At 39.4% G+C, this 12,885-nt stretch overlaps 1 protein-coding gene across 6 annotated transcripts in view; it reads right to left on the bottom strand.

The window, feature by feature from the left end:
• The window catches only part of KHDRBS3 (KH RNA binding domain containing, signal transduction associated 3), a 180,503-nt gene that overhangs the window by 37,054 nt on the left and 130,564 nt on the right, over positions 1-12,885 (bottom strand). For all 6 annotated transcript variants that reach the window (XR_003523740.2, XR_003523741.2, XM_035727224.1 and 3 more), the window contains one exon: positions 5,945-6,027. Coding sequence is in view for 4 of the 6 variants with exons in the window: in XM_035727224.1 (XP_035583117.1) it covers positions 5,945-6,027 (83 nt within the window). In the remaining 2 variants the exon portion in view is untranslated. The remainder of the gene's footprint in view (positions 1-5,944; positions 6,028-12,885) is intronic.

Raw genomic sequence — 12,885 nt, 5'->3', positions numbered from 1 at the left:
TAAACAAAATTTTTCTTAGCTGGGTAATGGTTCTTGGCATCAGACAAAAATCTAGGCTCCAGTACTTCCCAGCTGTGTATTCTTGGGAAAGTTGCTAAACATTGCTATCCTCAACTTCTGTGCGTGGGACACTCACCATGTAGGGCCATTGTAAAACTCAGAGATACTGCATATAAAGAACATAAATGCTGAGTGCTAGACTCAACAGATCCTCCAAAACTGGCAGCTATTATTCCTAATTCCTTTTTTCAGAAATTTTGAGTGCTTTCGCAGATTTTGGAGGATGGGATGAAACATGTACTTGAAAGTACGGTCAAACCACAAAGCTCTTGGGAAACTGGAATGTCGTATTAAACTCATCCAGAAACTCACTATTCTTACCACACAGCCACCCACTTATGCTCAGGGGTAGTAACACTTTTTTTTTTTTTTTAATTTTATTATGTTATGTTAGTCACCATACATCATTAGTTTTTGATGTGGTGATCCACGATCCATTGTTTTCGTATAACACCCAGTGCTCCATGCAGTACGTGCCCTCCTTAATACCCATCACAGGTATTAACACTTTTTTGATACCCTTTTTGTTCTACTTTCTTTATGATCACAATAGGAATCAAATATTCCTTTGAGAATTTACAATTACTAGGCACACAAACTGATACTGCGATATTTTTAATAAAAATTATGTAAAAGGTTGTAAACGTGATGACTTGTTTTACAAATATACAGCAAGATGATTATTACATTAAAGCTCATAACACATTTTCTCCTCACTAGTTACCTTCTTGTATGTAAGAGCACCTGCAATCTACTCTCCCAGCAAACTTCCCAAATTCATTACAGTGTTATTAAATACTATGGACATCATGTTATACAACTGCAACTATTTTAGGATTATAAATAAAACATCCAATAAAGAATGAATTCTGTTTAATTTAGAATGAAATGGATATATTTACAAGTGGTTTCTGAGAGTTGAAATTAGGACTTTTGTGAAGTCTCAAGTCATGTCAGGGGAGGGGCAGGTGTCTGAGGGCTGAGGCCATTTATCATCTGCTCTTTTTATTCATCACTACTATTCAGGAGGGGTGTCTAAAGAAATCAATCAATAACTATTTTTGAGCCAATCTATATTAGAACAAGTCCAATATTATAAAGAACAGTTCATATTTCTCTTCACAGTAATTGTGTGGACAGCTTGTTACTCATTAAATGTGTGAAGTTAGAGAAACAATACTTTGTTTTACACTACAATATTAGCACTATCAAGGTCATTACAAAAATCAATGGGGAAATGTAGCTGAACTATACTGAATTTTCTATCACTCGGCAGGGATTCTCATTTGTACTCTAATTTCAATACAAGGTATTTAAAAATCGGGAGGAAAAAGTTCCTAATTTGTAAAACCTCCTGAGAGAAACTGCTGTTTCTACAACAAAACAGTATCATAAAATGATTACAGCTTATGAAGTTTAAACGTCATTACCAAAAGGGACCCTTTTGCACAGCAGGTAACAATACCCGGTGGCCAGCCATATGAGCCTGCGGTCTTGCTCTGTTTTGTTTTCAAGTGGGTTACAGCTGCTCCGTTTGCTAATCCCAGTTTATGCAAAATACTGATGCTGACCGTCCCGGGGGGAGTAGCCCGACACAAGGTCCCCTCTCTCTTCTCATTTTCCCTGTAAATCATTTATTCACACAACCCTCCCGGATTTTCTCTTAGCTTCCCTACGTGAAATGAGATGGAGTAATTGAGAACTGGGGAAGGAGGGCGGGAACTAGGATTTGCTCAGCACAACGTGCTGACTGCCTTACACGCATTACCTCATTAATTGCCTTACACGCTGCCTTAACTGCCTTACACGCATTACCTCATTAACTCTCTCACAGAAGAGACCCCGTGGATGGCACGCCTTCTCCCCCCCCCAACAATTCCCTCAGACTGTGGGATTTCCTGTCTCATGCAACTTTCAGGCTGACCGTCTACAGAAGAAACAGAGTTATACACATTACAAGCTGAGGCTTAGAGAGGTCAACTAACTTGCCCAAAGCCAAATAACCAGCAAATACTAAAGTGGGGTCTAAATTCAGGTCGGCCAGACTCTTGACCACTATGGCCCAGATCTCCAACAAAAGTTTTTTTACAACACATCTGTTTCAGAAAGAAAACCATTTTTGATCTTGTAACTTTAATTGTTTTGGGGTAACATGTGCACTGGAGTATTAATAAGTTAGATTTACACATAACACGAAACATCAAAATAGAAATTTTAAAAGGATGGACACTAATTTTCTTTCTGCACCTGGTGAGTTGACTTGCTTCCCCCCCCCCCCCCCCCCCCCCCCAGGGTGTGGGCCCCAATCTGCAGTTGTTGTGCCAGAGAGAGAGTGAACCAGAGTCTTTAACTCTTTGTTATCCAAGAGAAATTTGAAATCTGAATTTCTCTACTAGTCACATTAAAAAAAAAGAAGAAAAAAAGAAATGGGTGAAATTAATTTTAATAATATATTTATTTTGTATTCTTTTTTTTTTTAGATTTATTTATTTATTTGACAGAGAGAGAGACACAGCGAGAGAGGCAACACAAGCAGGGGGAGTGGGAGAGGGAGAAGCAGGCTTCCTGCTGAGCAGGGACCCTGACGACGCAGGGCTCGATCCCAGGACCCTGGGATCATGACCTGAGCGGAAGGCAGATGCTTAATGACTGAGCCACCCAGGTGCCCCTATTTTGTGTTCTTTATTTCATGCTACGTTTAGGACTCTGGTGTGTGTCCTATACTTCCAGTGCATCCCAATCTGCACTAGCCACATTTCAAGGTTCCACAGCCACATGAGCTAGTGGCTACCGTGGTGGACAGTGCAGGTGACTCACCATGATGCATCAAAGAACATTTTCAGAATAGCTCTGTCATCTCAAAGCAGACCAGGTAAAGAATTCTGCAGTTATACTGAACCTTACAACTATGGCACAGAATGGGCTTTTAAATTCTGATTGAGAGAATTATTGAAGTACGAAATTATTTTTACAGTACGTGAAGTGTCAAAATCAAGGAACTGTAGACTACAGATCATTGAGTGTTACATGGTATTATCTATTAGTGAATATTAAGGCTGTATGCTCCTTGAGAGCAGGGGCAGTGAATGCTTTTTGCTGAAAGGATCTAATGGAAAATGGAAAAATAAGACTCAATTTCATTAGTCCTGGCCCACAACATTAATACACAGCATAAATGAAATTTTAGGTTTGATTAAGGTAGCCCAACTCTGATAGGGCAACACTTTGAGTTCAGATGGAGGCCTAATTCCCATGGGATTCTAAAGCATCACAGAGTATTAGATTCTTGAATACTGTATATGGGCAATACTAATAGGAATTCATTCCAGCTGCTGAAATCAAAGCCATGATGAGAGAACGGACAGGCAATGGGACAACGGACAAGGAAGAAGCCACGGGGCCAAGCTGGGTCTGGATCAGCACTCAGCCTGTTGAGTGTGGACAGGCCACTTCACCTCTCTGAACCTGTATGTAAAGGGACAGCATGTTTAGACTTGAATTCTGTAGTATTTTAGGGTGTGCTGAGAGGGGAGAGAGGACAGAGAGGACCAGGCACAGGGTAAATGTACAGCAGCTGAAGACGGTGGCGGTGGTGATTTCCTTGTTAATACTCACTATCTGATCCTGGGGAGGATTTGCAAGTTTGCTGTTCTAATTCTGAGACACAGAGTGCTGTGCTTAAACCAGGGTTATGATATGTGCATCTTATGGGCTGGATCGTGTCCCCTGCTTGAAGCGTATGTTGAAGCCCCCACCCCCAGTACCTCCGAATGGCACTGTAGTTGGAGACAGGGCCCTCAAAGAGGTCCTGATCCAATGTGACTGGTACTATCAGAAGAGGAGAAATGTGGGCACACATGGACACATCAGGGATGCGCATGCACAGGGGGAAGACCATGAGGGGCCACAACGAGGAGGTGGTCGTCTGTGAGCCAAGGGGAGAAGCCTCAGAAAACACCAAATCCCCCAACACCTGGACCTTGGACTTCTAGCTTCTCTTAACTGTGAGGAAATAAAGTTTTGTGGCTTAAGCCACCTGGACTGTGGTTACTTGTTACAGTGACTCCAGCAAACTCATACAGTGCATAAAACCATCTCTACCCTACCCCACAGTACAGCTGCTTCCCTTGGATTTACAGTCGAGCAGCCCCTCTGTCATGCCTGAGGTGCTGTGGGGAGGAGGCGTGAGAGCACGGACCCTGGGGCAAAGCCTGCTCCTCCCCTTGTGAGCTGCGTGATCCCAGGCAAGTTCCCTCATTACCGAAAATCAGAGTTCCCTTCTTCTGTAAAAGGACTGATGTTTATGTCACAGGTCACGAGGATTAAATGAATACTCAGAATACCTAACAAAGAGTGGCTTCTACATTTGTCAATGCGCAATTCTCATACAATTCTCTGTCCTCCTTCAGGTGTGATGAGTTGCAACACCGAAAAGATCACTTCAAGGAAGCAGACTGGCTGTCAGGCAAGATGTCTCTTTAAGTGAGTCTTCCCTGACATTTAAAGGCCTTATAATGTACCGGCCTCCTAACTGGTCTCTGCCTCTAGGCTCACCACCTGTCAGTCAAGCCCCTCCACTGCCTTGGAATGACACTCTGAATCCAAGTCGAAACGCACCATCCCTGGCGTGTAACTCTTCAGGGCTCCCTACTGCATGCTGCCAGCAGCACCAAGCCTCAGCACCCCACAGGGAGTGTGCGGCCTCCCACCTCATCTCCCGCCCATGCAGCTCACCTCCCAGCTCTACAGATCAAGTGCAGCTCCACACACCACTTACCACTCCAAGCCACCTGGGAATTCTGACACATTACTCAATCCTTCATCCCTACAGTGGGAACAGTTCCACACACTTGATACAGTTGCCGGGACCCTTACACGAGATACTACTGTATGTAAATCTTGGCTAGCACCCACCAGTGCTAGTCCCCTAGGCTGTGCCAACACTCTGAAGGACAGGAGTGCAGTGCACCAGGCTCCCACTCAAAAAGACCAGAGTCCAAGTTTGAAGGTTCTTAACCGTTACAAGTTATATGAGAAAAAAATCTGACATGAGCCAAAAAGAAGAAAGAACTTTATATCCGTGTCAACCTCAGTACCAGAGCTCAGGAGTAACAGCAGCTACTTGTTCAAAGTTGCCTGGCACTCTATGAGTTCATCAAAACAACCACCCAGTCCTTATTTCTGTATGCTTCATAAAGCCAAAATTTTGTTTTGTATATATGGTCTATCTTTGTCCTCCACTTAGAATTTTAAACAGAAAGCAAGAGGTTTCTAGGCATTTAAGAAAACATTCTGAACAGGAATAAACACTGATTTCATATATCAATGAACATCAAGGTATATTATCACAAGAGGTAACTACAAAGCTCTGTTTTGCCTCTGATAGCACTTACTTATTTCCGGGGAAATACCTCTTTATTCACAAATAGGAATTTGAAGTTGTTAGAAAAAAGGATCACTGCTGCTAAGAAACAGAAACGTTATCTGAATGCCAAACAAAACTTCTGGGGGCTTTTCACCTCAGGCACTGACAATGTAGGATATTTACACATTGCTGATGTGATTCTAAGCCTTCAGACTTGCATAGCCACAAACTTTGTAGACACTGTGCCTCCTCAGAATATACTGAACACTAAGTTAAATTTTTAGAGTAAAAAAAAAATTTCAATTTTTATTTTTCAAGCCTCATTGCTTTCACACTACGATAAGTATGGGAGGAGTAATACATGCTAGTTGGTAGGACAGAGCATGCGTCTCCCAACAGAAATAAAGCAAGCCAAGCCATAGTACCCTCACTGTCTGATCATACCCGCTTCCCAGAGTGTATATATGTGGACAGGTAAAAGTGTCTGTTAACGGGGTCTAATCAGAGATCGACTCTTACCTTTGGGCAGGGGTGCTATAGCTGTTATCATAGGAATCATAACTCTGTTCATCATAAGCAGTGCCATATCCATCATCATAGTCCTAAAATAAAAGAGGAGAAGTACAAAAAAGGTCAGAAAAGTTTCTGGAAAAAAAGAACCACTCTGCTTTCAGTGACTCTTTATTAATTCAGCTAACATTTAACTATATATCTAGGTATCGTGTAAAGAAAAATATAAGAGTGACATCAGTGAAAATGATGAGTAAGAACCTCCAAATATTTTCTCTACAAAAGCAAAAAGAAACTGGCAAAAATTGTCAGAATCAACATTTTCAAAAGTCTGAAAATTAACAAAAGATTTGCAGAGATCTAAGGAGCATTTATTTTTAAAAACTTGGCTGAATCTTGGTACAAGCAGTGAGCTCTGTGATGTTTTAATAAGTCCTTTTCCAATATACCACTCCCAGCTCTGCAGGAGCCTTGAAAACCAACAGCTGTAACCACAGTGGATACCAGCAGTCTGGGGGCCACTGGAGGAAGCAGAAAAGGGTGGAGTTCTTTCAAAACCTCATTCCCAGAGGATTTTATTTGACCTGACTTGGAGCTCATCCAGTGCAAAATGCCTTTTCCCTGGGGGTATTCAAAGAAAATAATTAGAGGCAATTATGTAAGATTTTAGTTGCTTGAGGTGATGGAGCAAATAACAGTCTAACCAAAAGCCAGCAAGAGAAGTGGGAAGATGAGATATCCATTTGCCCTTTGAATAGCTCTGACACACTCCTGGGAATCTAGAAGGCTACACGCCTGCACAGTACCAATGTAGAAGCCAAGCCCAGGAAAGCCCTGGGAGGACCCTAAGCTCTCTCTTCAGGATGACCTGCAGGTTCAGCACAAGAAGGAAAGGCAAGGCCAAGGAAAGAGTCAGTTGTAAACCAACTGGCTGAGTCTTAATGACTTGTTCCAACATGCTAGGGGCTTAGTTTCCAAGCATTCAGTAAAATCTCTAATCATTAGCTGACCACTAAGGTAACAGGAGACACTTCAGTGACAACACATAATAAACTTTACAGTATTAGTTTGGAAAAGTCACTAAATAAAAAAGGAAAACAAAAAATACTGGAAGGAAGGAGCATTTAATTTCCACAGTTGACACATTAAGTTAAATCTCTAGGTTTATTTTTTAAAGATTTTATTTATTTATTTGAGAGAGAGCAAGCAAGAGAGAGAGAGAGAAGCAGACTCTCCGCTGAGCAGGGAGCCCGATGCAGGACTTGATCCCAGCACCCTGGGATCATGCCCTGGGCCGAAGGCAGACACTTAACCCACTGAGCCATCCAGGCACCCCTAAATTTCTAGTTTTAAAAAGAAATTAGGTGATATGCAAAGAAACATGAAAGTATGGTTCATACATAAGAAAAAAGTAATCAACAGAAACTGACCCTGAGGAAGATGAGACACTAGACTTACTAGACAAAGACTTTATATAAGTTATTTGAAATATATTCAAGAAACTAAAGGATACTCTATGTCTAAATAACTGAAGTATGAGAACAATGCCTCACCAAATAGAGAGTATTAATATAGCTATAGAAAATAATAAGGAATCCAAAGAAATTTTTGAGTTGTAAAGTATAATAAGTGAAATGAAAAATTCACCAGAGAGGTTCAACAGCAGATATAACTAGGCAGAAGAGAGAATAAGTGAACCTGAAGGTGGATAATTGAGATTATCCAGTTTGAGGAAGAAGATACAAAAAGATAAGGAAAAATGAACAGGGTCTCAGAGACCTGTGGGACAGTATCAAACATGAACATATGCATAATGTGATACCCAGAGGAGAGGAAAGTAAGGAGCAAAAATAGAAAATAATGGCTAAAAACTTCCCGAATTTGATGAAAAACTTTAATCTACCATCCAAGAAGCTCAAAAAATTCAAAGTAGGGTAAGCTCAAAGAGACCCACACCTATGTACATCATCATCAAAATGCTGAAAGACAAAGACAAAGAGAGGATCTTAAAGCAGCAAGAGAGAAGCCGCTCATCATGTGAAAGAGATTCTCAATAAGAGCAAGAGCTGATTTCTCAAGAAAGACCATGGAGGCCAGAAGACGATGGGATTCCACATTCCAAGAATTAAAAGAAAAAGACTGTCAACTAAGAATTCTATAACAAGCAAAGCTATCTTTCAAAAATGGAAATATTAGAGGCACCTGGGTGGCTCAGTCATTAAGCGTCTGCCTTCGGCTCAGGTCATGATCCCAGTGTCCTGGGATCGAGCCCCTCACTGGGCTCCTTGCTTGGTGAGGGGCCTGCTTCTCCCTCTCTCACTCCCACTGCTTGTGTTCCCTCTCTCACTGTGTCTCTCTCTGTCAAATAAATAAATAAAATCTTCAAAAATGGAAATATTAATGTATTCTTGGGTAAACAAAAACAGAGAATTCATCAATAGCAGATATGTTCTACACGAAATGGTAAAAGGAGTCCTTAAGGTAAAGTGAAAGGTCATTAAAAAGTAACTTGAATCCACATGAAAAAATAAATAACACTAATACAGGTAGCTACTTAGGGAAAGACAAAACTATAAATGTGTTTTTGTTGTAATTCCTTTTTTCTCGTTTGATTTAAAAAAACAATTGCATGAAGAACTAACTGCAATTCTGTGTTGATGGGCACACAATGTATAAAGCTGCAACTTATATGACAGAAACAACACAAAAGTGGGCAAGTAAGGACAGAGCTACAGAAGGAGCAAAGTTTTTGTGTACTGTTAAAATTAAGCTGGTGTAATTTTGAAAAAGACTGACATAAGTTAAAAAGTAAACTGCAATCTCCAGGGCAGACTAATTAAACAAACAAACAAACAAACAAAAAACAAGAAAAGAGAGGTGCCTGGGTGGCTCAGTTGTTTGAGCATCCAACTCACATGTATGCGCACTCTCTAAAAGTAAATCAATAAAACCTTTTAAAAAAAAATAACAAGAAAAAAATGACAATGCAGTTAAAGTGGTGCAATTAAAAAAAATCTAACAACAAAAGGAGATAGTAAGGTACAAAAAAGACTTAAGACAGAGGGAAAACATAGCAAAATGGCAGATATAAATCCTATCTTATCAGTAATTACACTAAATGTAAATGGACTAAATAAAATGGAATAAAAAAAAACAAACTGGCATCATGTTTAAAAGAGATCCAACCACATGCTGTCTACAAGAGATACACTTTAGATTCAAAGATAAAAATACATTGAAAAAAAAAAAGGACGGAAGAAGATACACCATGGACATACATATCAGAAGAGAACCACCACAGCTGCACTAATATCAGACAAAACAGACTTTAAGACAAGAATTGTTACCAGAGTAAAATCACATTTATTTATAATGATAAAAGAGTAAGTCTACCAAGATGATAATTATAAAATTATATACACCTATATAACAACAGAGCTCAAAAGAAATGAAGCAAAAACTGACAAAATTACAGGGAGAAAGAGATAATCCAACAATAATAGCTGGGAACTTAAACATCACACTTTAAATAATAAAAACAACACCTACAAAAAAAATCAAAAAAGAAATAGAAGATTTGAACAATACAAAATAATATACCTAACACACATCTATAGAACACTCTACCCAGGAAGGGTGAAATACACATTCTTCTCAATTACACATGGAACATTCTCCAGGATAGACCATACATTCTCCCAATGCAAAATTCACTACAAAGCTAAGTAGTCAAAACAGTGAGGTACTGGTAGAGATGCAGATCAACAGAACGGAACTGAGGGGACAGAAATAAACCCTCCCAGCTATGGTCAATTCATTTTCAACAGGGTGCCAAGACAATTCAGTGGTGAATAGAATAGTCTTTTCAGTATATGGTGTGGGAACAACTGAATACTCACATCCAAAAGAATAAAGTTGTACTGTTACCTCACACCGTATACAAAAACTAATACAAAATGCATCACACATCTAAGTATACAAGATTAAATTATACAACTCCTGGAAGACATCATAGGTGTAAATCTTTTTAATTTTGGAATAGTCATTAGTTTCTTAGATATGTCAACAAAAGCACAAACAGCCAATAAAAATATAGACAAAATAGACTTCATCAAAATTAAAAACATATGCATCAAATGACATTAGCAAGACAGTGAAAAGACTATCCACAGGATGGAAGAAAATATTTCCAAATCACATATCTGATAATGGTCTAATATTCAGTATAAAAAGAGCTCTCACAACTCAACAATAAACAACAACAAGAGCAAAAGCCATCCTCCTAGTGCTACCGGAGACAAGCTTCAAACTGAGGACATTCTGCAGATGTAATAACAAGCACACTACAGTTATTTTAAAAGCACTGTGGAATTCAAAAAGGTTCAGAGAAATGACCATCTCATAAAATCAAATCAGATATACTACAATGACATTTATGTCCATGAAAGTATGAATCCTACCCTGAAACTGATTACCAAGTTTCTGGTGTTAGTCAATTATAAAGTGACTTTGGATTACTTGCTATTTACTTAATATTTAAATGGGCCTGAAAAAAAAATCTATTTTGGAACATTGGTCTTACCAATGTTAATCAGTTTAGTGATTACCACCAGATCTCTTGAAGTAGAGAAATATGGTCAAGGGGTAAGAAAAAGGATCTGGAGTTAGGTGAGCTTCCATAATTTACTATCAATGATTTTAGTCAGGCTCATTCCCATATCAGAGTCTGTTTCTTTGCCTGTAAATTGTGATCCCTTAAGTATTCTGAAGGGATGGGAAATTATATATACACACATGTGTACATATTCCAGCAAAATGTGTGACATGTATTAAGAACTTTATGAAGGACAGCTTATATAATTAATTGTTATATTAAAGCATTACCTATAAAGACCTCTCTCCTGGATTTCTAAAATAATACAACGAACAGATAAAGAACATCAGAAGCCTCTACATGCAAGGGTATGAGCCAAATAACTGGTTTTAAAGTGATTACCTTAGTTTATTCTTTCTTAAAAAGCATCTATTAAATATTAGACCTCAATCTATTTCGCTTAGGTAAACACAAATATTTAAATAGGAAGTTACATTGTGATGATTTGCATTTTGTGAAACAAATATCAAAACTAAGAGACAGTATGGTCTCTGTAGGAATAAGGCTTATACATTTTGTATGTGATCCCCTAATTTTTTTAAATGTTTTTTTCACAAAGGAGGAACTTAGTATTTGTTGAAGAGCTACATGTCCAGTACTTTGGGCACAAGACAGAATAAAATATAAAATGAATTCTCAACAAATAGGGGCAGAGGAAAAATAAAAGTGAAGACTACAGTTAGCACACAATATATAAACCACAATGTTCCTCACAGTCACTAAAGGCAGATTACTAATTTGGTGATCTTCCAATGACCAATGTAAGAAGGAGAAAGCTATCAGACAAGATACAAGCAAAACACAACAACAAAATTGATGGGATTTTATAATGCAGTAAGTCATATAATGCAGGTATTACTGTAATTCTGGTGAATTAATAAATTAAAAGAAGCTGGTATTCTTAATGGAAAGAGTAATATTAAGTTAAATTAAAAAGAACAAAACCCTTCCACTTGACGCCTACCCTGTTCCTGGCACTCGGTTAGAAACAATGAATGGAAGTGGAAGCGGAGCGTCATCGTCTGCTCTGGTGTGGAACAGGAGGACGGACAGACCACTGAAGGGATCATGATGACACAGTATGTCAAGTGCTGTGGCAAAGGTGAGCACTGCAGTGGCACAAAATTGCCCAAAGGGGAATGGGAACGGAGAGGAAGACTCCCCAAGTGCCAATGCTAGCACTTAGTTTCAAATGCTGAGAAAAGCTAAAGCAGCTGTTGAAATTCATTAAAAATAAAAACCAGGCAGAATGAACAGCAGGTGCAAAACAGTAGAGGTATAGATATCTGAGAACCCTTCTCATCCAGGAAAGCAAGTGGGCACACTGTGGCAGAGGAGAGAGCAATGAAATGGAGAAACCCATAAACCAGATCATGACGGCCACATTAAGGAGCATGGATTTGGATTCTGAGTGACATGATCCACCTCGTGGTTTAGAACTCTCTCCCAGGGAACAGGGTGTGTGCACAGAAGAGCAAGGGTGAATCCAGAGGGCTGTACTTGTAAGTAGGTCATGGCACTGCACAGTGTGGCAATGTGGAGCTCATGGTTCTTCAGGAATATGTTAGTAGCCTGGAAACAGTATGGCTTCACCAAGTCAAGAATTCTACTTCTATGCTTATTTAAGGGATCAAGATTGTAAATGAGTGGAACTTTCTTAAATAACTAAATGTTAAGTGCTATACTATTTGAACTCTACAGTTATGTCATTCATTCCTTGTTCAACTATTCGGTCAGATTATTACAATGCTAGAAATTTACTTGAATTTTCAAATTGTTTAGGTCATTGAATTAATGACTTCCATGTTTTTACACTGAAGACTTTGATTAAAATTGCAATTCTCACATAATTTCACAGGTGGATTTGGCCTTGGGGGCACTGCTCCTCCCATGACAAAAATTGTCTGTTCAGTGGACGACACTTGAAAAATACGGGGAAGTGTGAAGAACAATGGGATGGGAGAGGAGGGAAAGCGGAGTGTAGGTGCAAACACGGGAGTAGAGGGCATTCTGGATGATCACCTGCCACCTTCCTGCAAGGCAGGAAAGGAGGTCACTGGCAGACAACATTTGGGGGTTTAATCAGAAAGGGCTCAAGGGTCGGTCACCATGGGGAAGGGCAGGGGGCGGAGTGGGTAAGAGCCCCTCAGCACTAAGCTTCTTTGCTGAGGACTAATCTGGGCATCAGCAGCTCTGTCTCTCTCTCTCTCTCTCTCTCTCTTTTTTTTTTTTTTGAATGCTCTTAATGTTCCCAACTACTGTTTGCTTGTTTTCTTATTTAATTTGATATTAAGAA

The sequence above is a fragment of the Zalophus californianus genome, chromosome 4 (genome assembly GCF_009762305.2).
Source record: "Zalophus californianus isolate mZalCal1 chromosome 4, mZalCal1.pri.v2, whole genome shotgun sequence".
Lineage (NCBI taxonomy): Eukaryota > Metazoa > Chordata > Mammalia > Carnivora > Otariidae > Zalophus > Zalophus californianus.
Note: the sequence above shows the minus strand (reverse complement) of the source record. Positions and strands in the feature narration are given on the sequence as shown.